Here is a 27,547-nt window from a genome sequence, read left to right as displayed (position 1 = left end):
AACCAATGGTTTCCCTCTCCTCCATGAAAAGGATAGTTCATGAATAACAAGGCAGCACCTCTTCCATTTTAATAACAGAGAAGACTCATGGAGATGAGGAATGCAATTAATAAATTAGCCAGTGACATGAATAATACAACATGATAATAAACGGAGGGTGACTGTGAGACCTATGAGACCTACATGTTCTTTAAACACTTGGTAGAGGAATGAAGCTTCGGTTTCTAGTCAACTCTACAAACTTTAAATAATAGAAAATGGTACTTAGAAGTGGTTAGCTGTATAAAGCTGCAATTACTCCTTCTGGAAGTGGAAAATGTAATTTCAGTATTAATAATACACAAGGCTGAATTAGTAAACTTAGGTGGGAAGCCACAGAGAAAGACAGTCAAGGGCTGCTTTGCTCAGGATGAGAATACACAGATGGCAATGAGAGCAAGCCACAGCCTCTTGGGCTACGTTGCCAGTTCATACCTTCACAATGTTCTGTTTTCACTAGTTCTACACACACACACACACACACACACACACACACACACACACACATACATGGGTTTGTTTGTGTGTGTGTGTGTGTGTGTGTGTGTGTGTGTGTGTGTGTGTGTGTGTGTATAGGGGAGAGAGGAGAGAGGAGAGAGAGACAGAGAGAGAGAGAGACAGAGAGAGAGAGATCATCAGGCCTTAGAAAAAATTATAACCAGTAACAGGCTGGACACTTCATTACTCAGATCAGCACAAAAAAAAAAAAAAATACTATATGAATTCTGTAGGAAATTGAACCATCTTTCTTTTCACTTTTAAAATGATGCTTTGACTAATAAAGAGTCTATGTGATTCAACCTCATTGAACAAGACCCCTCAAATATATTTATCTTCCTTGACCACAGTTATATATAATGCAAATTACAAAATGTTCTCCTGATCTAAACTAGCAATGTGACTGGATTCATTATTCACTGCAAACTAATGAGATTATTTGTTCCACTGATGTTATTAATGGGTTGCATAATATCCATCAGATAAAATACTAATAAAATGTTGAAAGCAAGCAAATGAAGTCATCGTGGGCTTCAGGAAGCAATGGCTGAGGCTGCCACCACCGTCTGATTTGTAGGCAATCTGGATTTAAATAATGGCTCGGACTTGCCCCCCTGATATTATTTTGTATGAGAGAAATATATTTGTGAAGCTGAAGGAGACTAACTAAATGTACAAACTTGAACTTTGAATGAATATGATGACATTTAAAGCTCTCGAAGGTCACACTCCTAATACTAAAATCATTTTGCTAGAATCAAAAACAATTTTGAAAGATTTGGAAAAGGAGCCAAATAATGTTGTTAGTACATATTTGCCAGAGGTAAAGGGTAAAGGGGATGATATAGCCATGTTCTGCATTTTATTAAAACCTTGAATCAATTACTGCCTTTTCTTATTAGAAGCAGTCAACAATTATTAAGAATGTTCTCACCCATTAGGTGATATCCTGACATAGCTGTATGTCTTGCTTGATTTTATCATACCATGTTCAACCACTAAGGCATACACACACACACACACACACACACACACACACACACACACACACACAGCAATTCGATACAAACTGAATGAGTTTGTCAGATGCTTTCAATGTTTGACATGATAGTTCCTACTTGCATCATGCTTTTGGAGTAAATCTTCTCCTGAGAAGTTTGTGAATGTTATTCTACCCTTTTGCAAAGAGAGTTAAGAACTTACTCCATACCATTTCATCTTCTCCTTCAGAATTGAGGGACCTTTGCCTGTGATTTTTTCTGCATCTGATTGCTCTTTATGTAACCTAGAGTGGGGCAGAGAATTGTCACAAGCCTCTTAAGAAGATACCAAAGGCAATGGCAGAAGCACCCATGACATAAGGTGAAACCAAGGCTCCTGACAGAATGTTGGCTACTTCCTAACCTATGAGAAAGGCTGCTCAGAGGAAAAAAAATCAATGTTTGCACTATTTTTAAATTCTCTGTAAGAATTTTGTCATCTTCAGCTGTTGGACATAACTCCTCGTACATTAGGGTGGAAAGTGAGACAAAATTAATGTTGATTCATGTGCTGTTAGAACACATGAAACAAATACATGTACATACAAATATGCACATATTTTTCCAACAGGAAATTAACAAAACATTCACTTTATCTTCAGAAACGTATTTAAACATATGTAAAACCAGTACAGAACACAGATAAGTTACCTAATCCTTGGGGTTTGTTGTTATGATTGCCTTATGATAGATCACTAAAATAATACTGATTACAAAAAAAAAAAAAAAAAAAAAAGAATCTGCTCTTCTCCACCAAAAAGGAGAACATTTTGACTTGTAAGTGCAAATGACTAAGAACTCCACATTTCTTTGATACAGCACCTTAGCATTTCAACAGGTTTTCCTGTGAAGATCCAGTGCTACACATGTTTAGCAAGAACACAGTCATCTCCCTATCTCTGGGCCTCACCTTGTGAAGTCTGTCATCTCCATCATGATCATACACATCTGCTTGGCCAGCACAATGATGTCATTGCCACTGTCATCCCACTTGGCCACTTCAGCATCCAGCTTGCTTTTTTCCTGATGGAAGATCTCCACCTGCTCAGCTATTTTGGCTTTCTCCTCCTGTGGTAGTTGTGCCATGATGGCCTGTGTAGGTGACATGGAGAGAAGCATGACTGAGGGTGATGAAGGAATTCAAAACTGCATGTGGACTCTGCTTCCTGACAAGGCTTATAGGATGTCCCATCATTCTGGAAGATGCACGTCTTCTCCATTGCAGCCAGGCCAAGAGAACAGGCTGGCCAGGTCCTCCAGTTTCCTGCCCACCTCCCTTACATAAATGATAAAGAGCCAAAAGTGCAGACACACTGACAGCAGCAGAACTTCCCTGTCTCTTTGATGGCATATGTTTGTTCAAAAGCATCTATTCTTAACAATTTTTATATTTGGTCTCAGGAAACTTTTACCAGATGAAAGAATGCACCTCTTTCAACACTGAAAGCTATTCAGAGAAGGGAAAAAGAAAAAAAATCCTGTTGCTGGGAAGGATAGGAATTTTAAACAATATTTGAGCATCCAAGTAGAGTGGTATGGAAAGATTTTTTTTTTTTTTTTTTTTTTTAGTAAAAATGAAGACATCAATAGAAAACTGACATACCAACGAGAAAACTTTTCCCTTATTAGGAAATTTAGGGAATGATGCCCTTCATTTTAGCCTTTCTCCTCTATCTTTCTAGATAACTATAGCCTCTGAATACAAGTAAACATTGAAATGGAAATCCAGACTGCTATCCCCTATCCAAGATGCTTATACAGAAAACATCTAGACTTGGGAGAATGCCCCTAATCCAAAACTCCAAGATACTGAGAAAAATTGAAAGTGTCAGAGCATTTGGGCTCTCAGATTTTCAGAGACTGGGGCTGCTGAAGCTGATGGAGATTAGAAAGCAAAGGCTGATTTGCACAAGTTGCTGGGCATGGGAATGTAGAAAAAAGTGAAGAAATCTTCTTGCTGTTCTCAGATTCTTCATTTGCCAATTTGCTGATTCTTTTCAATACATTTGTAAACCCCAAATCAATACCCAAAGCACTTCTCCAGTCACTTGCAAATGATACAAGAAGCAGAAAACTCTGAGTCACCAGTGTGTGCATTCCCAGATGATGCTGAACAAAGTCATCCTCTGTCTTCAATCAGCTCTCTAACTGCAAACAAGTATCCATTTTTCTACTTAAGACTACATTTTTCATACCTTTGTGCTGCTTGTAGTGGTGATACCACCATGCAAAATAGTTCCTAAGCATGATGTTAAGTGTCCCTAAGTACAAGAAGGCTATTATTTGTCTCTTGCAAAATAAATAAATAAATAAATAAATAAAATACATGAGCTAGATAAGCTATGTTTAGTCATTCATTAGTGTTGTTTGCCTTGTGTTCAATATCACTGATCAACAATATAAAATATTTGTACAGAAATACCCTTGAAACATGGTAATGTGTTGATCAGATGAAGAGAACACATTGTGATTTATATCTCTTAGTAGCTTATCCCTGTATTTCTCCTACAAGCAATAATTACATAATTGCTTATTTACATGTTCATGAGTGATTTATAGAATATAACTACTATAACTAAGAATCAAACTTGTTGGGTAAACACACTTTATATAACATGTTCTAATTGAAATTTTTGTCCTCGTTGGGTGACCTTCTCCCATGACCGCCTGCAAAATGATGCACACACATGGCCCTTGGATAGTTCTTCAGCACTTCTCTAGTTCTGAGATCCTAGAGTTCTCCAAAGAGAGACTGAAGCTGTATGATTGGAGATCCAATGTTTGTAAAATGAACAATTAAAGTTATTAGAGATGCATGTTTAGTCCACAAAAAGAAACAAAATGAAATTGTCTCTGTTAGCTCAACCTGCCCAGGTGATAGAGCATAGAGTTCTCTGCCTGAGTAGAGTCTCATTTGAAGAACTGCCTGAATTAGATTGGCCTGTAAGCATGTTGTAGGAGGTTGTCTTGATAATTAATGTACAAGGACCCAAACAAGTACAGATGATGCCATCCCTACGTTAGTAGTTCACAACTGTACAAGAGAACTATCTGAGCATAAGCCTGTTAATGAGTGAGTGGAAGAGTGAGTAGCCTCTTCCATGGCTTCCATTGTACTTAGCTGTGGAGTGAGTTTATTGGTCATATACAGCAATTGAGGAATAGTGAGCACAACTACTGTCAGATTCCTGCCCTGACATCCCTCAGTGATTGGCTAGGCTGGGACCAGAAGTTGTAAGCCAAATAAACCACTTCCTCCTATAAGATTCTTTTAGTCAGTGTTTTATCACAGCATCATAAATTCAATTAGAAGCCAGCACTCTGTTATGTGCACACTCTTCTGGCATTATTTCTGCCATTAGATTGCTTTCTATTTACCGTTATTATAGTCAAAACAAAGGACATGATAGTCCCAGGGCCTGGGTGCCTATCGATAAATAGAATACACACATGATTCCTTGCAAACATACATGTGTCTGAGATTTAGATGTACCAAATAATTTAATCTATGTAGCTCTTCTAATACAATCACCCACATTTAATAGTGACAGCACCTAGACCCAGAAAAATGTATTAAATGCCTAATACCAGACAATTTATAATTTGGTGAATGAGAACTCAAATTGAGATGTTAGGCTAACAACATTCTTCACCACCGTGTACAAGGGCATCACCATTCAGCCATATATAATTTTTATGGAGACCTCAGCCCAGTGGTGCAAAGTCAGATGAAAACCCAGTTCTGCCTGTCAAGCCATGTACCCTTATGTTGAAGTTTCATAGGCCAGAGAAATCTTAGCTTGGAATCATGGGAACCTGGCTGATGTACCTTTTTATAGAGTCATGCCTAGTAAACTTTCATGCCTACATACATGAAATTTTAGAGAGTATGGATTTTCATTTATTTAAATTAAAACTCACTTTAATGAACGTACACATGAACCTCATATAATATGGGTCTCTATGTTTGCACAATGTAGAAGCAACACTGATAGAAATATGCTAGTTAAAGTAACATTCTATGTCTGGGAGTATTTTAAAGTACTTCTATAGGCTTTAAAAAGATTCATTATATACAAAGAGCCTTCATAAACTTTCATTTGTAGTTTCATGTTAAAAAGAGGGTCTTGAATTTCTCACTTGGCTTCAACTGATAGAAATTAAATACATACTTTTTTTCTGAAGTACACCTATCTCCTTGATTCACCTAGCTTCTTCACACAAAAGAGATACTCATGTTTTATTGAAGCATCACAGGTTCTAGGGGACCATTATTAAATTTGTTCACTGGCTGCCTCTCTATAAAAAACAAAAACCAGTAGGACTACTAGCAGACTACAAACTGTACATTCAGGGCCCAAGTGGGAAATAATATATGTACCTTCATTCACAAAACAGTGAATGTGTGCATTGGAGGGTGGACACTTGCCTGTCAAGTCCTTTGTTTAAATTAGCATTTAAATATCAATGGCCTTGGTTTTCTTTCTAATTTTTTCTATGTTTGGATTTTTTTTCTTTTTAAGACAGGATCTCACTATATAGGCCTGGCTAGCCTGAAACTCACTATGTAGACCAAAAAGGACTTGACCTCACCAAGATCACTGCCTCTGCCTCCCTAGTGTTTGGACAGAATGCATGTGTACTATACCTAGCACTCTAATTTTTAAAGGCAATTTATTTTACTTTTAATTATTTCTTTGTGTGTATCTGAGTGAAGCTTTATATAACTGTCCTACAGAGGCCAGGGAAGGTATTGGACCCCTTCGAATCTAGAGTTACTGGAGCATGTAGGTATTCAATATGCGTGTGGGGAACTGAACTGAAGTCCTCCACAAGAGTAGCAAGTGTTCTTACTTGACTGGCCATCTCTCCAGTCTTCCAGCCCCACGTTCTCTAATTTCCATGACTTCCCCACCTCTGATTCCCAGAAGAGTTTCCCAAAAGTAGAGCCTTTGACCTCTAGCTCAGAGCAGAAGCTCAGTGTCCTCTAACAGATTGCTTAAGCATCTTTCTGCTCCACGCATCAATGTCACTCAAGAGAAGTCACCAGAAATGACAGGCATTTTCTGAGGCCACATGCCAGAGGAAAGACTGGCCCCTTCAAAGCAGATTTGCAAGGGAGGGAGGTGTTATTCTGACTGGAGGGGTGCTAGATCCGCATAACGTACTTAATGGGGTGTGACTGGAGTGCAAGTGTCATTACGTTTGCCTCTGCTGCTGCAGGGATGTCGGTGAGCTCAAGGCTCTTCTTGAATATTCTTAAATGCGCTTGGCTTTTAAAAATTCATTATTGACCTTTTCTGAAACTGGAATTTAAAAAAAGGTTATCTATAAACAGTAGATCACAACTGCAAAATTTGCAAGTTAATCAAATTAAAATTCAACACATGAGTTTTAATTAGGTCTTATCAATGTAACTCAGCAGTTTGAAATGTTAACACATTAAAGCCATTCTAGGTAGGAAAAATAGAAGGCTGGCTACATTAAAATCAAATTCAATATGAAACATATAACACATAATTGTTCATTCCTTCAAACTAAGGCAACATGAGAAAAATTATTTCCATGGCCAGGGGGAAAGGGGACAAATCAGTTTTCCTGTTCCTGTGATGAGATTACCAGAGGAGCCTGCTAGTTTCTGTAGCTTCAATCCATGCTAGGCACACACAGTTCCCCAGGCTATACATCTGTCTGTTTTGCGTTCCAAACTGAGAATATCAGAGACCAGAATCCACAAGGACTCAAGCCTTTGTCCCAGGTTCCCTGCCTTTGCTCTGGACAGCCAATCATTTATTTTTATGATTAATAAATTCTTCCAATTGAGTTCAAAGTGCATGTCACTGATACAAAATAGCAGCCATTGAAAGGGATCAAAACTCATCTTCAATCCAAATCTCCAGGTACGTGTCCCAGTGTCCATCTTTGAAATGTAAGGGTCCCAGAACTGGCAAGAACTACTTTCTGAGGCAAAGAACAGAATTTATTACAAGGGCTTCAGGTGCAAGAAAAATTTATAAAGGGGTGAAAACTTAAGGGTATATTTCTCCTAATTTGACTTTAAAGCTGGATAACGAATGTAAATATTAAATAGTTAGGTACTTTGACCTCCAGTCTTACTGTTTGAATGGGAAAACTGAACTATTCCTTCCATTGCTGCAAGCAAACCCTCGCACATTCCTTCCTTGGATAAACCAGCTTTTCATTTGGTTGGGAAGCTGCCAGAAACACTACCCTTTTCATCACAGTGGAGGAGTAGAAAGCGGTATAGGACAAAATCTGGAAAATAATTTGCAATGCAGCTCTTCTAATGTCACTATGGTAGAGAAACCTAGGTGTGTCACTGTGATAGTAACCTTTAATTACCAACCTGACATACATATAATCACGGGGGAAGAGGTTTCTCAGTGAGTGACTGCCTAGTGTTTTGATGAAGTTGGCCTGCATACATGTCTCATTGCGTCCATTGAGACAGCAAGGCCCAGCCTCAAAGTGGGCAGCAATAGACTTGTGGTGTGGGAACCTGGACTATAGAAGTGTTTAGAAAGCCAGCATCAGTAACCATGCAAAAGTTTATTTTCTCTCTGCTCTTGACTGTGGACGTGACTAATTGCTTCAGTTTTCTGCCTTAACTATCACACAAAGACTGGTCTGTAACTTAGAAGAGTGAGCTAAAAGAAACCTTCCACCCCCCCAAGTTGCTTTTTGTCCAGTATTTTATCACAGGACAGAAAGTAAAGTAGGACAGAAATTGACACCAGCAGTGGAGTTCGAATCCTCACAGGCATGAGCACATTGGATATGAGACATGGAGAAGAGAGTTACCCGCACTTATACAGTTTTGCAGAGCTCATATTTAAAAATCAGTTCTGCATACCCTCAAAGGAATAAGTTCTATCACTAAGGTTTAGAGCCAGAGAGTTGCTGCTGACCTACTTAAACTATGGCAACATGAGAAGAAACAGTTTTAAGATGTCATGTTGGGGGCTGGAGTGATGAGTCATCTCTTTGGAGATTCTGGGTTCAATTCCCAGCACCCACATGGCCACTCACAACTCTCTGTACATAAATTCCAAAGACAACCTTCCACAGGAATCAGGCATGCACATGGTGTACAGACATACTAACAGATAAACCATGCATATGCATAAAATAATTTTGTAAAAGAAGTAAGATGTTATGCCTAAGACTATTCAGCAAGATAGCTTGTATGTCTAAGCAGATTCCTATATCCAGTCCCTTTCTCCCTTCCACTCCCCATCAACGTGTTACAGTCAAAAGCCCAGGAGATTGTCCAATGGTTAAGAACACTCATAGCACGAACGTGAGGACCCGAGTCTGTGTCTCCCAAACCAACATAAAATGCCAGATGCAACCACATCTTGGCCCAAACCTCAGTACCTGGGCAGGGACAGAAGACAAAAATCAAAGGCTCTCTAGGCCTTACTGCCATCAACCTATCAGAGGCAGTGGTTAGAAAGAAACTGGGAAACACAGAAACCTCCAGCTTCAGCAACAGACATGGTGTCAAGAGAACAAGGTGGAGACAGATGGAACAGGATCTGTGACGTCCTCCTCTGACATACACAGTGAGTGTATGTGCCAGTACACATATACGCCTATAACCCTAGCTATTCACAGCCATGTAAACATTGAACTAAAGCAGCAGAAAATGCCATTTAAAAGAAATAAGCTCCTCTATCTGACATTTGAGAGCAATGTTGGAAGAAGGTGCTGAAGTTAATTTTTCACTTTAACCTCCTTTTACTTCCCATTTTCAGAGAGGCATATGTTTCTGAATAAAAACAAAACAAAAGGCCATTATCAGTAAAGACTGTCTGCTTGGAAGCCCCAACACCTAGGTCAAACACAAAGTTGACTTCTGTCACAGTTCTGAACACCTTGTCAAACACTGGTGGTCCAAAGTTCAACCTTAGCCATTTGATATGCCGTTTTATTCCCAACTTAGTAGCCATAATTCTATGTCCCTGGTTGAGACTGACATAAGAAGCAAAGATGTTGGCTGCAAATTAATTCATAACACGGGATGGACCCCCAAGACAAATTAACAAGTGGCAGATAAGACAACCTGGTTCTTACTCTCTTGGACCCTGATCATATTTCATTCTGAAAATAGATACCATACTGAAGAAATAGATGACAAACAGGAACCATCTAAATTTTATTTCTATCCATTATCACTGACTTGATGTCTAACACAAAAATAAAGTGTAAAAGAGAAATACATGCAGAACCTAACCTTGTTAAATGTGTACTATTCAGGCTGTCTTCACAAGACAGCAATCTCAAAGCAAGATAAGGCTTGTATAATGTATCTTATTCTTTGAAGATACAAATCAGTAGAACCAGGGCTAAAGCCCGTCAATAAAATTAATTTGGAATTGATTAATGTTTGGATGAATTACTCAAACTTGTCCTTTGTCATTGACAGAAAAATGCTGGTTTTACTTAATTTTAAAGATGAATTGGCTTGATTAATTAGTTTGGTGGTATGCCAACAGACAAAAGATTCTTGCTTAATGACCTTCCCAATTTTGAATGCTGAAGACAAGCTTGAAGAATCATTGGAAAATTTTCAATGGACGTTCTGTATCTGTTCAAACACTTTCATGTCACTATCCTGTCGTCAGGAGGGACCTTCTCTTCCAAAGGAGGATAATGATCAGAGCCACACGTTATTGAACATTTACTACAAGGCAAATGTTGTACTATGATTCTGTAAAGATCAAGTAATCCTCAAAAGAATGCTGTCAAGGAAGTCTATGGTTCACATTTGACAAATAATACATCTAAAAGTCAGAGAATTCAAGCAAAACATAGCTCTCAGAGTGCTACTTGCATTAGCTTTTATAGATCAAAAACAAAGTTGGATGACATCAGAGCCACTATTTTTCTGTTCCTATACTCAGTTAAGGCCTTGTGCATTCAAGGCAAGCATTCTACCAGTGAGCAACACCCTCAGCCCCTGGCTATTGGCATAGAATCTTACTATTTTGCCAGGGCTACTGAAACTCACAATTCTCCTCTCTTCCTTTCAAAACTAAATTTGTGTGCCAGTATACCATATACCGTTGTGTCTGTGGTGTCTGAATTTTTATCTCTGTGTTTCTCCTAATCTGCATCTCTATATTCTCATTCTTTTGACTTTAGAACAACAATATCAAGGTATAGAGTACATTAGGGAAACTGGGTTTTAGGTACAGTCATTTTGAATACCACATTTCCTTAGCATCCTCTTTATTTTAGTCTCAACTTATTTTCTACTTTGCTTTCACATTTCCTATGACAGCAGGAGCTTCCTGGTATATTTAAAACCTACATTCATCCCTAATATATCTTTCTCCACATACATTTATGTTTAATGTATATGTATCCATTGTATACAGCATTGGGTTCCAATTAGATAATATCTTTAAAGTATATCAAGTGTTTGAACCATAGTCACACCTTCCATTTTTTCCCTTCAATCTCTCCTCTCTGCTTCCATCTCACTACACTCTTTCTCCTAATTCCCCTTGTACTCTCATGTAAATAAATGTGTGGGGGGGTGTGGGGGGGAGGGTGGAGGTGTAGTTTAATGTATCTATAAAGAATTCTAGAAGCTTGGGAGACAGGTCATGATTAAGAGTACTCTTGCCAGGAAACAGCTCAGTTTCCAGAATCGGCACGAGGCCGCTCATCAGCAGCTGTAACTCCCACTTCTCATAGCATCTGAACCCTCTTCCAGCCTCTCTGAGCATGTTCACTCATGTGTACAATCCATATACATAAATATAATTAAAAATAAAATAAACCTTTTAAAAACAGAATTCTAAGATCCAGAAAAAAAGGGCAATATCTGTCTTCCTACATCTCACTTCTTTTGAATGGTATGATTGTTTCCATTTATATTTATTTTCTGAAAAATGACTTAATTTTCTTCTTTATGGCTGAATGAGATCCTGATACATGCATGTTTACATTTTCTTTATCCATTTATCTGTTGAGAGACACTTGGGATGATTCTGTTACTTGGCTGTTGTGCATAGTGGTACGAAAACAATGCATATGAAAGTGACTCTGTGGTATGTTGACTTAAGAGTCTTTGGAGGTAAATATTCAGGGGTGGTATGGTGAGTTTTATGATGGTTCTATTTTTAATTTTCTGAGACCATCCAATCTCCATAGAAGCTGTACTGATTTATAATTCCTCCCAATAGTGCTTAAGTGTCCCTCTCCCCCACATTTTTTATTTCTCATTATTTATTTTCTTGCCAACAGCCATTGTGACTGACTAGGATGAGAAGGAATCTTCATGTAATTTAGATTTTCACTTATCTTTTTTTCTCAGGATCCTTTACATTTCTCATATGTTCACTGGCCATATTCTTATTTGAGAACTGTCTATGCTTATTCTGTTTTCTTAAGCAAAAATGAAGAGATGATTAGAATATAAAATTTTCAGTTATATTAAAGTTTGAATGGTTTTAATGTAGGAAAACCTTTAAAAGGGAACCTTATTGCCTACTACCTGCATACGGAATTCACAACTATGCTTCAAGAAACACAGCTGATCTTGTTGGCCCAGCTGTGGGACAGTCATTGTAATACTTGTGCTATGAACGAGGCCACCAAGTACTCATCTGTTTGACAAAACTGTTACATTTTGTTGCTTGATTAACTCCTTAAGCTCAAAACTTATGAATGTTTGTGTAACTTCTTCCTATCACTTAGCAAAACACTTGGCCCTGGTCTAAGGTATGCATTAGGGAAAAACAAAGATTTCTCTCTATCCAATACCCTTGAGTCAACGTGATCTTTGCTATCAAATCTACCCAAGACTGAGGAGCAATTATCAAGCCAGTAATAAAGCAGAACTCTAATTCTCCATTTCCTGTTGTTGACTCTTGTGCTATTTCTGAACTTGGAGATTTCATTCAGCACAATAACAGATACAATGCAAAATTTAAGCAATAGATGGCCCCTACCTATCAAATTGTTGCCCTCAAGCTAAATATAGTCCACTATACATGTTAGAATGTGTAGTGCTTAGATACAGCTGCTATGCCCAATGGATGGAAGAGAGAAGGGTTAAGAGGAATTGGGAGCAGTGGTCATTGTTACCATTATAAAGAATGTGCATTGCCGCAGACCCCCCAAGTAATAGTTCAAACTTCTGAACCAAGGATATCTAGGCTCCCAGCACCTATAATTCAGAGATTTCTCCCAGCCATTTGTGTGAGATTCCCCCTGTGTGGTTATCCAAATTGGTGAACGTCCACGCACCCGTGCACTCTGCCCAGCAATGAGCTGGTCATCCTCAGTCTGAACACTTGTCCGACTACGCACATCGTAATCTTCTTGCTCAAAGTCAGAATCATCTTCTAGCTCTTCTGGAGTCTAAATAACACAGACATAAAAGAGAAAATTAGTTCACTCTTACCCACACAGTTCATTTCAAAGTGTAAAAAGCCCCAAAGAAATATTTATAGCATCTTACATTTAGTCTAACTACCTGTGTTGGTATCATCTTCAAAATCATGGGAACCCATCAAGTGATGAATGGATAAAGAAAATGGTGTACATTTACACAATAGAGTATTACTCATCTGTTAAAAACCATGACATCATTAAATTTGAAGGCAAATGAATGGAACCAGAAAAAAATCCCCCTGAGTGATGTAACCCCGACACAGAAGGATAAATACAGTATGTACTCACTTGTAAGTGGATATTAACTGTAAAGTAAAGGAAAATTTTCTTGAGTTTGTGTGGCACTCAAAGAAACTGTAGGAGATAGGTAAGAATGAATCTATAAGCCAACCAATAAACCCTTCCCTTCCTTACAAGTAGACAGCATGTATTAAGGATTTACCACATAGTTTCTCTAAGTGCCAACACAAACTCAAAGAAAATTTCTTCACACTCCTTCGAGGGGGACGGTGTTTATTTTTTGTTTTATTGGCTTTTTTAACCATTTTGCATATAGAGGACTGAAGAATAAGAGGTATTAAATTTGCTTGAAGCTTTCTTAATAGGAAATTTGAATTATGCCCTTAAGACCATCACATATTGCAAACCCTAAGATGATTTCCTCACAAGGTGATGTGCATGTGCACATGATGAGAGCTCAGCTTTCCTCTGCAAATTGTCTCCTGGTACATAGGAGAAATTAGTCTGTCTTTCAGTGAAATTCTCAGAGGTCTGTCTTTCAATAGAGATACAAACTGTAGCAACAGTACTGATGCTCATTTGCCCCATTTTCGTTGTGCTGATTACCTTGGCATCTTTAGTCTAATTTATCAGGTGTAGTTACTGATGTAGCCTTGAGATTGGTCAGACAGGCATAAAATGGGGTTGTTCATGCCAGTATTGCATTATGCCTAGTGATTTTCCATGTCTGGGCATAAAAAAAGTCTTGGTTTCCCTTCTCTTTGGCACATCAACCTCATTAACATTCACTCCATCATCTACAGAAACTCAATTTTTTTTTGTAGCAATGTTAAAAGAATGGGGAAAATAAGTTCTCAGTATGCATCCTGTCAATTAAAGTAAGGGTAAGAGAGAACTGGGTTTAAGTAACTGGTTATATGTTTACTGTGGACTAAGGCAATTTTCTGTGATCATCCTCACTTCTGGAATGTACTGTGAAAGAACTGCAGCAAGTTGGTAAATTCTCCTGACAGATGAGATGACAAGATTGCAATCACTTTCATCACAACTTCTTAAAAGGGAGAGAAAAAATAAAATGAAACACCTCACTCAAGAGAAAAAAAGCTGCATGTGCCAGGGCCTGTGGGACTGTGTTCAAACACTGCAGTGACCTGGGCATTTATACAGCCAGAGTCAATCCACCTAGCAGAATAAGGCTAATGCTAATAGCTCTGAGATTTATGTAAATTACTATAGCTAGGAACCAAAATGAGAGAGAGGGAGTGAGAGACAGGCAGACAGACAGACAGACAGATTGAAGCAATAATAGCCTAAGTGAGTGGCCATAGGGAGGAGAGAAGGTTTGGTTGAAAAGAATTTACTAATCAAACAGGAGTGAGTTTAGAACTCTGACATCCCCATATCCATGGCTTTTGAGGCTTGCTTCATACGAGGGAATTCATACCTAGTGCTGAAAATCTAGCCCAAAGATCATGACTGGGAATATTAAAGGCCTCAGAGGAGGACCTATTGTTCTTTCACTAGATGGTGAAGTCATCAAAATACATTTTCAATATTTATGTTTATATCCACAGCCTTATGTTGCCTGCAATCTCAGCCGGAGAAGCTTATTTTTGCAGTGATCGGGGTTAATCCAGAGACTAGTAATTGGTCAAACTCCTGAGAATAAATGACTGAGAGTATTCAGCCTCAAATGAGATATGTATCACTCCCCATCCAAGGCTCAGGAACATTGGAGAAAAGGGGGTGGGAATAATGTCAGAGCTGCAGAATGGGGAAAGATGTAAAAGATATCTTCTGGACATGGCAGGGCAGTGGCACACAGGAACTCACAGCAGTGGTGGTGGTCATCTACACAAGACCTACACAAGATTGACCATTGAATGGGAAGGGATTCCCAAGGCTCACAGAAAGTGGAGGGGCTATTGTCAGTTACCAGCTGCTGGGGGCAGGGAGTCACTCATTTTCCTTTGGGAATGTGACAAATGGTAAGTTGCCCATGCCCCAGTAGATGGCTATACATGCCTATATGGTTCATTCTAATTGGAATCAAGAAATAATAATGATAATAATAATAGAGCATTGTTTGGAAGAAGGTATGTTGGAGGGACTTGGAGGGTAGGAATTAGAGGGAGGTAGTCATGGTATATCTGATCAAAATCTTCTTATGTGTGTAGAAAATGTTTAAGGAATAACTAAAATTATTACTTTTAAAAACGTGGTTTTAGGTGTATAAATCTGTCACTCAAAGGGCTTGTTGCCCAGCCAGTCTACCAAAACAACAAGCTTTGGGTTCAGTGAAAGACTTTGTCTCAAAAAATAAGTAAAGAGTAATAGAGGAAGACAGCTGCTGCTGACCTGTGGTCCACAGACATATGTACCAGATACAAACCTACATACATATACCACACACATATGCACACACAAAAAATAAAATAAAATAAAAAGTTTTGATGTGAATCCAGGGGTCCTAATTTGGTCTTCCACTCAGAAGCTACATGTCTTTGGAAAGTAACTCAGTTTTGTTGCTTTGATGTCTCCTTTGTCATACCATAAAATAAATATTATTATTTCCATTTTTCCTGTTGCCTTCATAGGACTCCTAAACAAATTATTAAAATGAGCAAATACATAAATGATGGTAATAATTAGTATGTTTAATAAAACATAACACCTAATAGTAATAATAGCAGCTATCATCATTTACCACACACTATGGGACAAACAGTAAAGTCAAGATTTAATTCATAAAACTCAATGCAATAAATTCAGTCCCTATTTTATAGATGGATGAAGTGTCTCTGAGTCTTTGTGATGGTTCACTTTAACTGTCAATTTGACATAACCTAGAATGACATGAGAAGAGAGTCTTAATGAGAATGAATCTAAATTAGGTTAGTGATTGTCTTCATTAATTGATAGAGGGAACCCATCTCATGGTAGGCGGCACCATTCTCTAAGCAAGAGGTTCTGAACATGGTAAGCCAGGAGAGAGTTAGCACAGAACAAGAAAGTAAGATAACCTGTATGCATTTCTGTCTCTCTGCTGATGTCTTCAGATGTGACTAGCTATTTCGGTTTTTGCATGGACTTCCCTTCACTAATGGACTATAACATCGAGTTTAAGTCACTTAACCCTTTCTCCCTAAGTTGCCTCATGTCAGGATAGTTTATCACAAAAACATAAATGAAACTAGAGTAGCCTTCAAGCAAAATTTCTGAAGTGTCGCCATTAGCAACTGGCAGAATGGAGAAACAAGTTGAAGAACCCACAACCTTAATGATTAAAAACAGCACAGGCAAATGGATGAGTGTGAAATGTTTTCACATCTCTTAAACAAGATCAAACACATACAGGCTGCTGCTGTAAATAGTTCTGTGCATGCATAGTCTGCTGACTTTTATTTTTCTGTTGTGCAAGGACCTTCCAAACTATTGAATACATGGCAAACTATAGATGATCTGGAAGTAATCCTAAAGGAACAAGAGGTATATTATTAGATAAACTTTTAAGATCAAGACTTTAGAATGTATATTTCACTGAATGGAAGCTAGAGACTTGGGGGATCAAGCCTCAATTACACAGCCTATTATTTTGAGGGAGGACGCTTCACTACAACTAAAATACCACCTTGGGCATAGTACCAGTTTCCTGCATCTACTATTGTCTATCTATTGGGTTGTGACATTCATATTTTTGGCAAAATGCTTCTGAGTTTCTATCTCCTCACATCTGTTTTCTAAGCCTATAAGTAACATGTGCCCATTACAGAGAACAAAGAATGTCCTGTACATTCTCCAGACACATACCAGAAGTCAGCTTCAAAGTTCTGGTGATTAGCCCTCATCACAGCTTTTATAACAGAAGCCAAAAGCACATCTACTGAAGCAAAAAGAGATGCTGATGATTTTAGAATTGTTTCACTTGGACACATGAGGAAAGTATATTAAGTACCATTTTTAGAAAGTTTCAAATACATATGAGAGTTTCACTGAAAGAAGAAAGGGAAAATACAGGTTAACTGGATACTTTGGGTAACTTAAAAGAAATCACTTCCAAATATAGTACCAATAGAGATCTATAGCATTAAAGTTAGTTGCAGAAAACAACAAATTTAAAACAACTAAAATTAGAGATCAAAAGCCAATATAAAAAAAAAATTCTCCCTAGTTGGGACTAATTAGCCATGGGTTACCAGGAAAACCTCCTAAGTGATCTTTCCACAGAATACTGAGTCTCTTGTTTTCCATACTCTATGCACACCAGCATTGTCAGAAAGGGCTCATTCAGATATGAGATAGATCATGTCAAGTCCCTCTTCAGAACCCTCCAATGGCTCTCATCTGTGTAGTCCTTAGGTTTCCACAGTTTCCTAACTGGACCAATTACAAAGTTATCCCTCTGCAAAAAGCAGGCTCTGTTCAAATATTGAACTTCTCTTCCTAAAATTGGCATTGAATATATTTGTTGATTTTCTGTAATCACAAGAAAGAAAATTTTGTCTTTGTTTACCTTTGTATTTGGGGTAGATCTGAGAGTATGGGATATCCCATAATCCATTAAAAGGAACATAATAAATTATTTCTCGTTGATGGTGTGAGGGAAACAATGCTAGGACTGTGATTGGCTGTCACAAAGTAAAACAAAGTGCTTAAGAAGTTTTCCACATTTCATTTGCTAGTTAGGGGAAATATTTTGACTCTAATTGCTGAAATTTTAATATAATTGACTTCTCTAGCAAATTCCATATTATTAACCAACTGGAAGAAACCTCAAATGAACAGGATGATAAAAAGAAAATTTTAGTGGACCTGCTAAGTACAAGGTCTACAAAAGTCCTTGACTTTAGCCACAACAATGTTTTCTCCACTTGCAGAGAAGGTAATTAGCTGACGACCCCAAATTACAGTTAAACTACCAATTCAATACTTCACTGCTTCATAGCATCCCCATGGTCTCAATGTTTTCATAATGCCTGAATAATGAAATAAAAAAAAATGTCTAACAGTTCTGTTAATTATGCCATTTAGCCCAACTAATCAATTTGTGTGATCTAACTAACATTATAAAACTTACTTAAATATTACTATCAATATGGACCACACTGATTCTCAAGTTAGCATTTTGTCATATGAATAACTATATTATATAAGCTAACTATATCTCAGCTTCACAAACACAACATGATATCAATACACATGTGCCTACCTAATGGTTAAACAGTGAAGTACTCCAGCTAATATTTCTTATATAAGATTAACTTCCATGTTACCCTCAAAAATTTAAAATATCTAACAACATTACAAAACACTTTGGTACACAGTACAGGAGAGCTACAGCAAACTATAGACCTTGATCAAACCACTGTCCCAGGCCTTATTTCATTGCTCTGCCTTTGAAATCACCATACATAATCAAAGGAAGGATGATAATTATAAATATTTTGTGTAGAGATATTATGGAAGACAACCACTCTTCTATCTAATGTAGATATCTCGACACCAAGATACTATCTAACCATTATACTTAATTCCCAATAGTAAATCTTTATGCTTTTACTCATCTTAAGAGTAGATAAAAAGTATTTTAAATGTGTGCTTGATCCTCATTACCTGCAGATTCCTCATTTGTGACTTTATCTCCTCACCATATCTTATTTATAATACTATTTCCATAATAAGTAATCTGTAATTACTCCCTGACACTAAAGTACTTATCTCCAGTTAAATTCATATATGCCAGGGCTCTGTCTCTTTTTTGAACACTTATACTTTGAACAATTGTCCTTTCCATGGTCTATTTAGTGCCACATTGTATGTGGTTTTGGCTAATGATTCCTTCATTTAAAATGGCAATCAAAAGCAGTGCTGAAAGCTTGTCAAATGTTGGCAAAGGTAGTGATGAATCAAATGTTCCTAAATCGTGTAGTCAGAGAAAACACCCTCATCAGATAAGCTGCATTCCAGGGTGAGTCTGTGCTGGTATCTGTGAGTTTATGTCTAATATCTCATTGATACATGTGAAGAAAGGTTTCTTTTAGACAAAAACACACATGGAAAGGGAGTATATATTGATTGCATAAGGAAAATATGACCACAGATTCACAGGAAACTAAACGGAACCCTACATTTTACCTCAAAGCACTGTCTCAGTACTAATGAACTCATTATTCAGAGAGCATCCTTAAACATTACTGCTACAGATGAGGAGATTGAAGTGTGTGATGGTCACCCTGGTTTGCATATTTATTTTTCAAATGCCTTATGAATATAATGAGAAAATTTAATACATATCTGTCTATCACAGAGGACAGATTTCATTAAGAAGCAAATGAACAGTAGGCTCATGAAGTAAGGGGAAAGACCTGTTCCACAACAGGTGGACATGTGAGTGGTCATGTCAAGTAATATTGGAATCCAGGAAACACAAACTTTGTCTACATCTGAGGGCTGCCTGGAGCTATACTGGAACTCACAGACAACAATATCACAATTAGATACATATTGATTGTTGAGAGCTGAGGTAATGGAGAATTTAACTCATCATGGTCCTTTCTACAGTTATCGTTCTTTTAAATGACTTTAAGGAAATGTGTTTCTTTTGTAAAGTATCATCAGCAGTTTGGAAGAGTGTTACAGAGTCATGTCAGCTGTCAGCTAAAGTGCCCCTCACATCATCATTAGCAGTTTGGGAGGGTGTTACACAGCTATGTCAGCTGTCAGGAAAAGCATACCTTACATTAACCTTGTATAATACAATTTTCTAAGTCCATTAGATTTAATAATTATATTAAAAATGAAGTCATAAAATTTCTTAAATACAAAGAAGCCAATTGATGATTGGATGAGGTCTTCAAAAATAAAAATTTATATCTACTGTACATTTCTCTTTTCTAAATTTTAAGTATTTTTTCCCAAAATGTTGAGATGGGAGAAATGACACTCTCTGTGATGACAATAAGACATGTTATCTAAAATTGTGGATTATTTTATGGCTCATGAATGAAAAATGAATGATGGCTATAAACCTTCTCAGCCTCTCAGATAAATGGTTGTCACAAAAATGTTAAGGCTAACAAAGCAGAGAAATGGCAAAAGAGGGAATGTGTCTTAAGGATTATAGTAGGGTTTAGTGCAGAACACTTGGCAAACATACCTCTCATGCTCTGTTACCTTATTTCACAAGTTAGCATAGAATGAGAAAATGTCTTTAAGAACTCACTCTCCTTTATCTCTCTACTCTAATTCTCTTATCTTTTTTTTTCCTCTGTCATCTTAAAATCTTCTGAGTTTGGGCAGGGACACTCTCACTTATCTCTCTTTCCCTCTCTCCTCCCTCTCTTACTCCCCTCCTCTGTCCCTCCTTCTCTCTTTCAGTGTATGCCAAACAATACAACCCAATGAAGGGCAAGGAGGAAGATAGCCATTTTTTCCAAAAATGTACAGTCTAAAGAAAGTAACAGTCATAAAAGGAAATAGTGTGACAAATACTATATTCAAACAGAACCTGGTATAGGTGTCAAAGAAGAGAGTCATTATTGTTCAAAGTAAATATGGAGAAAGGATGGAGGCCAAGCCTGGAAGGATGGTCAGAGTGTCACAGTAATAAGAGGGGTAAATTAAAAGCACAAGAAATTGATGTCCCCTAAGTCCAAACTTGAACTCTATGTGTTTAAGTATAAAATAACCTGATGCTGTTTTATTGAACGTTATAGTCTTTTAAAGTTGATTTCATCAGTCAGTTACAGAAACAGCTCTAGAGTTTGTAATTAAGGTGTCTATGGCTACCTCAGCCACCAGCTCCTTAAAGCTAAGGTGCTTTCAATGAGGAGGGTGCAGCATAGTAAAATAGTAACATTGTGGCTACACTTTGCTAGGGAAAATATTATAATTAATTTCATTTACTACTTCTAAAAACTATTGTCTTTATTTGTGAGTATGGGCATGTGCCTGTTCAACTGCATGTATACCACCTGTGTGTTAGTGCCTTAACATTCCAAAAGGAGGAATCTCATCACTTGAAATTGATGAACAGGCATTTGTGAATCACTCATTAGGGGCACTGGGAACTGAGGCCATGTCTCTTTTATCTACTGAGGCATCTTTCCAGCCCCTCATTTGCTATGTTTTACTCTTTAGTATATGTATTCAACTTTTTAAAATAATACAAATAATTGGGTCTCATGATTATATTATTAATTATTCCCTTGGGATGATACTACAGAAGCTCATCTCTCAATTTTAATTGATACATATTGGCTCTCAATTATGCTTCTGTGTGTATAGTTATTTGAAGGAAGAACACCATTACTAATGAAATTGCTTGAATAATACTGTATTTAAGTGGTTAATAAGGTAAGAAGTCCCAAACTAAAGCAAAACCTACAATGGAATATCATATAGCAGCTAAATTCTATGAAGTAAGCTAGAGGTCTTAGAGATATATTAACTCATATTTTGCATGGAGTAGACAAGTTACAAATGATACAGCATAAGTTTAAATCTCATTATGATGTGTACCTTGTAGGTTTGCAGTATGGTTTATTATTTAGACAATAGTTGTGAAAACTCACTCACACTTGACTTAAAAATGTGGAGAAAGAAGCTAATGAAATAGGCAAGGGGATGGGGCTTTCACATAAGACTACCTAGCTTTATGCATAATAAACTCTCATTATGTTGCTGCTATATTCACACCACTAAGGTGAAAATGTGTCACTCCTTAACAACTCATGATTCTCGGGTGATCCTGGTGTGAAGACAGTATCTACAATGGCTTCAAATGGAAAATAACAGAGATTCTACTAATTCATATGAAACTTAAAGAAAAAAAATGCATGCCAAAAGGAGCCAGAACATAATATGTCAGGGCATCCAGTTCTGAGCTGGGCTTGTTGGGACTCACTCAGCCATTTATATTTAAAAAGCCCTTATGATCTGATATGCTAGAATTCAAACATCTTTGCAGATTACATTGAGTAATTAAAAATAAGGAAAATATTGTAATTCTTGGGGACTCTATAGAAGCCTCACATACCCTGATCATCAGCACAGCCTTTCTGATGTCCCGAACACCATCATACACCAGGCGGGAGGCATCGATGAACTCGTTCTCCTCAAATGGCTGAGGGACGTTGGCACTCAGGGCTTCAATGGCAACCTCAACTTGTTCAGCAAAGCGTGGCATCACTGGGTGAACAAAGGAAATGGCAGTAGATTAGAGAGGTCTTCTTTTGCTGTTCATCATTCCAGTCCTTGGACAAATTAATTGTAGGCCTTTTGGTCCAGTTTTGAATAGGTCTGAGTTAGTCATCTTGTGTCACTTATCTCAATAAAAGAAAGCAAACTGTTACTTCATGCAAGGTGATGATTTGTAAAAGAGAGAGTGTATGGGGAGAAGGAAGGAAAGAAGGAAGGAAAAGAAATAAAAAGAAACTTATGATAGCCATCCAAGATGGTGCAGGATAGGCTAATAAATATAAATTCTACATTTATGGCAAAACTGCTAGGTCCCACTCATAAAAATTTGTCCCAATTTTCTTTATCCTTTTAAGTCTGCTTCTTTGTCTATATGATAGTTATATTCAGTATTATAATTTATCTAAAACTATCAGTTTTAAACTGCCCTCAGAAAATATTAACAAATATCTAATTAATACCGGAAATTATAAACATTACCAGTATATTGCAGACATTTGGATAGAAATACAAGAATTAAGAAATAAAGAGGATGATGAGGAGAGATGCTATAGAAGGACCATTTAAAAGAACAAGGGAAAATAGGATTAACTCAGCAGAGAGACCTGTACAAGAGGAGACAAATAGGCTCAATGTAATTTCTTCTATTTTTTTCAATATCACCTTGGTAAGAAAAAAGATGCATGTGTAAGTTCCTAAAGGGCTAATGTCTTTTTTTTTCCAAGACACTGTTTCTCTGTAGCTTTGGAGCCTGTCCTGGACTAGCTCTGTAGACCAGGCTGGCTTCAAACTCACAGAGATCCCCCTGCCTCTGCCTCCCAAGTGCTGGGATTACAGGTGTGCACCACCACCGCCCGTCAGCTAATGTCTTCTTTGCATGAAGACATATCTGTGTACACACACACACACACACACACACACCTGTGGTTAGCAGAAAGCAAGCTCACTGAAATATCTGTAATATTGCCACAGATTCTAGAAAAGAAAATAATGCTCATTATTTTTTACTCTTGAAAATCATAATTCAATTTTCTAAGCTGTTATCTCATAGCAACCCATTCTTATGGCAGATGGAAGCCAAAAGCACAACTCACTTTATTTACAAGGACAATAAAATAGAAACATCATTTGTCTGCATCCATTTAGAGTTTTCATGCCTGGTTCATCGTTATGCTCATTTTCATCCTCTTGGGTACTTTGACATTCATTTTAATCCCTGATGTGAGAAATTCTGCTAAATTACTCTCTAGGGTCAGAGTACCAAAGGTACAAAATTCCTAGAGAAGTGCACCTGTACTGGAAAAAAAGCAGATGATTTTTTTTAATTGGAATAAGAGAAGAGATGGGGGAGGCATAAATATTCTTGCAAAAATAACTATCAAAACCAAGGTGCAAATTGGGCAGTTTTCCTTTCCTGTGTGAATAATGAAGATTAGTGCCCTATACCACCTGAGCTTTCCATATAGCCAATGAGCTGAATCTACATAGAAAGAATTCTGGGGCTATTTAGTTGTATTGCTTTAACTATGAAATGAAATAGAAGTGATTGGCATTCTAATTATGCTCATTTGGTCAATAAAAATGAATATATTTATAAATATATATGAGAACATCACACCGTGCCCCATAAATATATGTAATTATCCAATGTGAACTCAACATAAAATTCTAAACATCTTTATTTCTAAAGCCCATATATTAAACCTGGGTTCTTTTGCTTATCCCTTTGTGTTGAGAATGAACTTTTTTATCTGAAAAATACAGATAATTAGAATTGACATCCTTGAGTATAAGAATATTTTTATATGTATTTGACATTTAGAAATGAGTGTTTTACTTAAATAAAATCATAACTTTCTTTCTTTGCCAGGAAGTTCTGAGTTACACTAATTCCAATTTATTTGATATTTAAAATGGCATGTTTGTGGCTGTAGATGAATTTACAGATTTATGTGCAGCTGCCAGTAGTACTTAGATGTATAAAAATTCCCTTATTATCAGGATGATAAAATTGCTTAGTGGGAAAAGGAACTTCCAGCCAGGCTTGACAAGACCTGAAGTTGATTCCCAGGACCTACATGGTGGGAGGAGAGAAGCAGCTCTGGCAGTCTAACCTCTAACCTCCACATACATGTAGCATATGCATGTGCACACATACATGCAATAAGTAATAAATAATATGTAATTTTAAAAGTCCATTACTCTATTATGAATCTGATAAAGAATCAGAACTGTTACATGTAAGTATGATACATACTACAAATTGATATGAAAATGCTAGAAAAAAATGATGACCAAATTTGCAGATAATTATTCCATATTACTGATAAATATACAATCATATGCTTGACATCATTAACTGAAAATAGGAATAATGTATCATTTCATACTTAGGATCAGCAAGGAATTTAAAGCATGATAGTCCTTTGGCAATGTAGACAGAAAAACATATCTACTGTAGTTGGGACTGAATATAAAAATGCATCTTCTTGGCCACCACTACCATGAATTTTGGTAAAAGACTCTTTTTCACTCCCAAGCAGGTAGTTGGGTCATAACCTAAGGTGTAGCCAAATATCAACTTCTACAGAGATGCTGACTAGGCAAACTGATCAGTCTTTACCTTGGAGTCATAAGAAATCTCTTTGAGTCTCTATGTTTGTGGCTTTGTCTTTTTACGTCAAGTGTTCTAAGAGTTGAGAAACAGAACATATACAATAACTAAAATTGAAAGTAATTGCTCTTATAGGATATTTTTAACAGGCCACACCTCAGACTTATTCTGATGTATCCAACTAGACTTACTCTGATGTGAATAGGAACCACCTTGAGATGCTTGCTTTGGTCCATGGGTACTGTATCTAAGTAGCACAAATAGACCAAGACATGCAAATAAAGAGATAACTGATGCATTCAAGTCCTGAAGATGAAGCTTGTGGAGGAAAAGAAAACAAACAAGATAATCACTTGTGTATAACTGGAGTTTTTCTGGTCCTGCCTAGCCCACGGTCAGGAAAATCTCTCTCACCCACCAGTCCCGCAGCCTCTCAGACCCAAACAAGTAAACACACAGAGATTTATATTACTTATAAACTGTATGGCCGTGGCAGGTTTCTTGATAACTATTCTTATATCTTAAATCAACCTATTTCTATTAATCTATAAGTTGCCACATAGCTAGTGGCTTAGTGGTATTTTAATATCTTCTCATGGCAGTGGCTGGCAGTGTCTTTCTGCTTCAGCCTTCCTGTTCCCAGAATTCTGTTCTCTGCTTGTCCTGCCTATACTTCCTGCCTGGCTACTGGCCAATCAGCATTTTATTTATACAGAGCAATACCCATAGCACTTGTGAGATAATAGGAATATGCACAAAAGAGTACAGTGCATAATTTAAACATGCATGTATTTCTGTGTGTCATGCATGGTCTGAAAAACTATATGCTGTCTTAAATAGAGTGTTTCCCTTAAAAGGGGAGAAGATGGTATCTGGTCTATTAGTCTCTGTTCTTGAATTTTTGGATATTTTTTATAGTTCAATTATTTTTAAAGGTGTTAAAATTTATTCTGCAAGTCATATAGTTCTTTGTAGAATAAGGATCTGAGAAAAGTAAAATTCTATTTTATGGCCCACAACATAATACAAAATCTGATTAATGGTATTAAAGTGAGGAATTGTGAATGAACTGTCATGTATTTTTTATGTTAAATGTTGGATAGATGGTTAAGTTAGGTAGTGCCTACCACTTAGAAGACCCCAATCTCCACAAATACATCTCTGTCTGGACAAATATCTTTTCTAAGTTTAACAGGACAAGGAAAATGTGTCCTTTTGTTTTTTTGGTCTGTGCAAAGTTATCCTTAAGAAATTATGGAAGCAAGAAAATTAGTGATGGTAAGGCTTGCTCTAGCTACCTTCAGACCCAAGGGATATTGAAAAAAAGATAAAATGTAAAGTAGCTATTTTGTAAAAATTATATTTTTTATATTTTGAGATTATATCATTTCTCATTTTCCTTTCTTCTCTCCAAGCCCTTCCATATACCCATGGTCTCTTATAAATTCAGTTTCTCCTTTGTTAAAATTTTTCTTTATTAAGAAATTTTCTACTCATTCCACATGCTATCCACAGACCACCCCTCCTCCCTTCTCACACCCCCCAGCCTTCCTTCCCAAGCCACCCTGCATCTCCACATCCCCCAAATTGAGGTCTCCCATGGGGAATCAGCAGAGTTCAGCACACTGATCCTGGGCAGGACCAAGCCCCTTCCCACTGCATCAAGGCTGTACAAGGTGTCACACCATAGGCACCGGATTCCAGAAGCCTGCTCATAGAACAGGGACAGATCCTGATCCCCGGCCTGGATGTCCCCCAAACAGTTAGAGCCAAACAACCATTTTCCATATCCAGAGGGCCTAGTCCAGTCCCATGGGTGCTCCACAGCCACCAATCCACAGTTCATGGGCTTCCACTAGTGTGGCTGGTCATCTCTGCATATCCTCCCATCATGATCTCGACTTCTCTCGAATGCAGTATTTCTCCTCTCTCTCATCAATTGGATTCTGGGAGCTCAGCCTGGTGCCTGCCATGGATCTCTGTATCTGCCTCCATCTGTCACTGGACAGAGGCTCTATGATGACAGCTAGGTTATTTGCTAGGCTGGACACCAGAATAGACTGGTCCAGGTACCCTCTGGACCACTGCCAGGAGACCAAGGTGGGGTCAACCTTGTGGATTTGTGAGAGCCTCTCCAGCACCATGCTTCTTCCTATTCCCATGATGTCCTCATCTATCATGGTATCTTCCTCCCTGCCCTCCCACTCTGTCCAAGTTCCAGCTTGACCCTCCCATTTCTCCATGTTCTCATCCCCCACTCCTCATCCACTGCCACCCCCCCCAGTCCACTCATGTAGATCTCATCCACTTCTCCTGCACAGGATCATCCATATGTCCCTCCTAGGGTCTTTTCCTGTTAGCTAGCCTCTCTGGAGCTGTGGGTTACATTCTGGCCATTCCTTCTCTCCCATTTAGTGTCTACTTATGAGTGAGTACATACTATGCTTGTCCTTCTGAGTCTGGGTTACCTCACTCAAGATGATAATTT

The 27,547-nt window shown here is 37.7% G+C and overlaps 1 protein-coding gene across 2 annotated transcripts in view; it reads right to left on the bottom strand.

The window, feature by feature from the left end:
* Positions 1-27,547, bottom strand: part of Ctnna2 (catenin alpha 2) — a 1,122,097-nt gene that overhangs the window by 46,791 nt on the left and 1,047,759 nt on the right. For both annotated transcript variants that reach the window (XM_036182154.1, XM_036182155.1), the window contains exons 13-15: positions 22,285-22,436; positions 12,861-12,974; positions 2,488-2,669 (exon numbers count right to left, since the gene is read on the bottom strand). In XM_036182154.1, the coding sequence (XP_036038047.1) occupies positions 2,488-2,669; positions 12,861-12,974; positions 22,285-22,436 (448 nt within the window). The remainder of the gene's footprint in view (positions 1-2,487; positions 2,670-12,860; positions 12,975-22,284; positions 22,437-27,547) is intronic.

This window comes from Onychomys torridus, chromosome 3, assembly GCF_903995425.1.
Source record: "Onychomys torridus chromosome 3, mOncTor1.1, whole genome shotgun sequence".
Lineage (NCBI taxonomy): Eukaryota > Metazoa > Chordata > Mammalia > Rodentia > Cricetidae > Onychomys > Onychomys torridus.
Note: the sequence above shows the minus strand (reverse complement) of the source record. Positions and strands in the feature narration are given on the sequence as shown.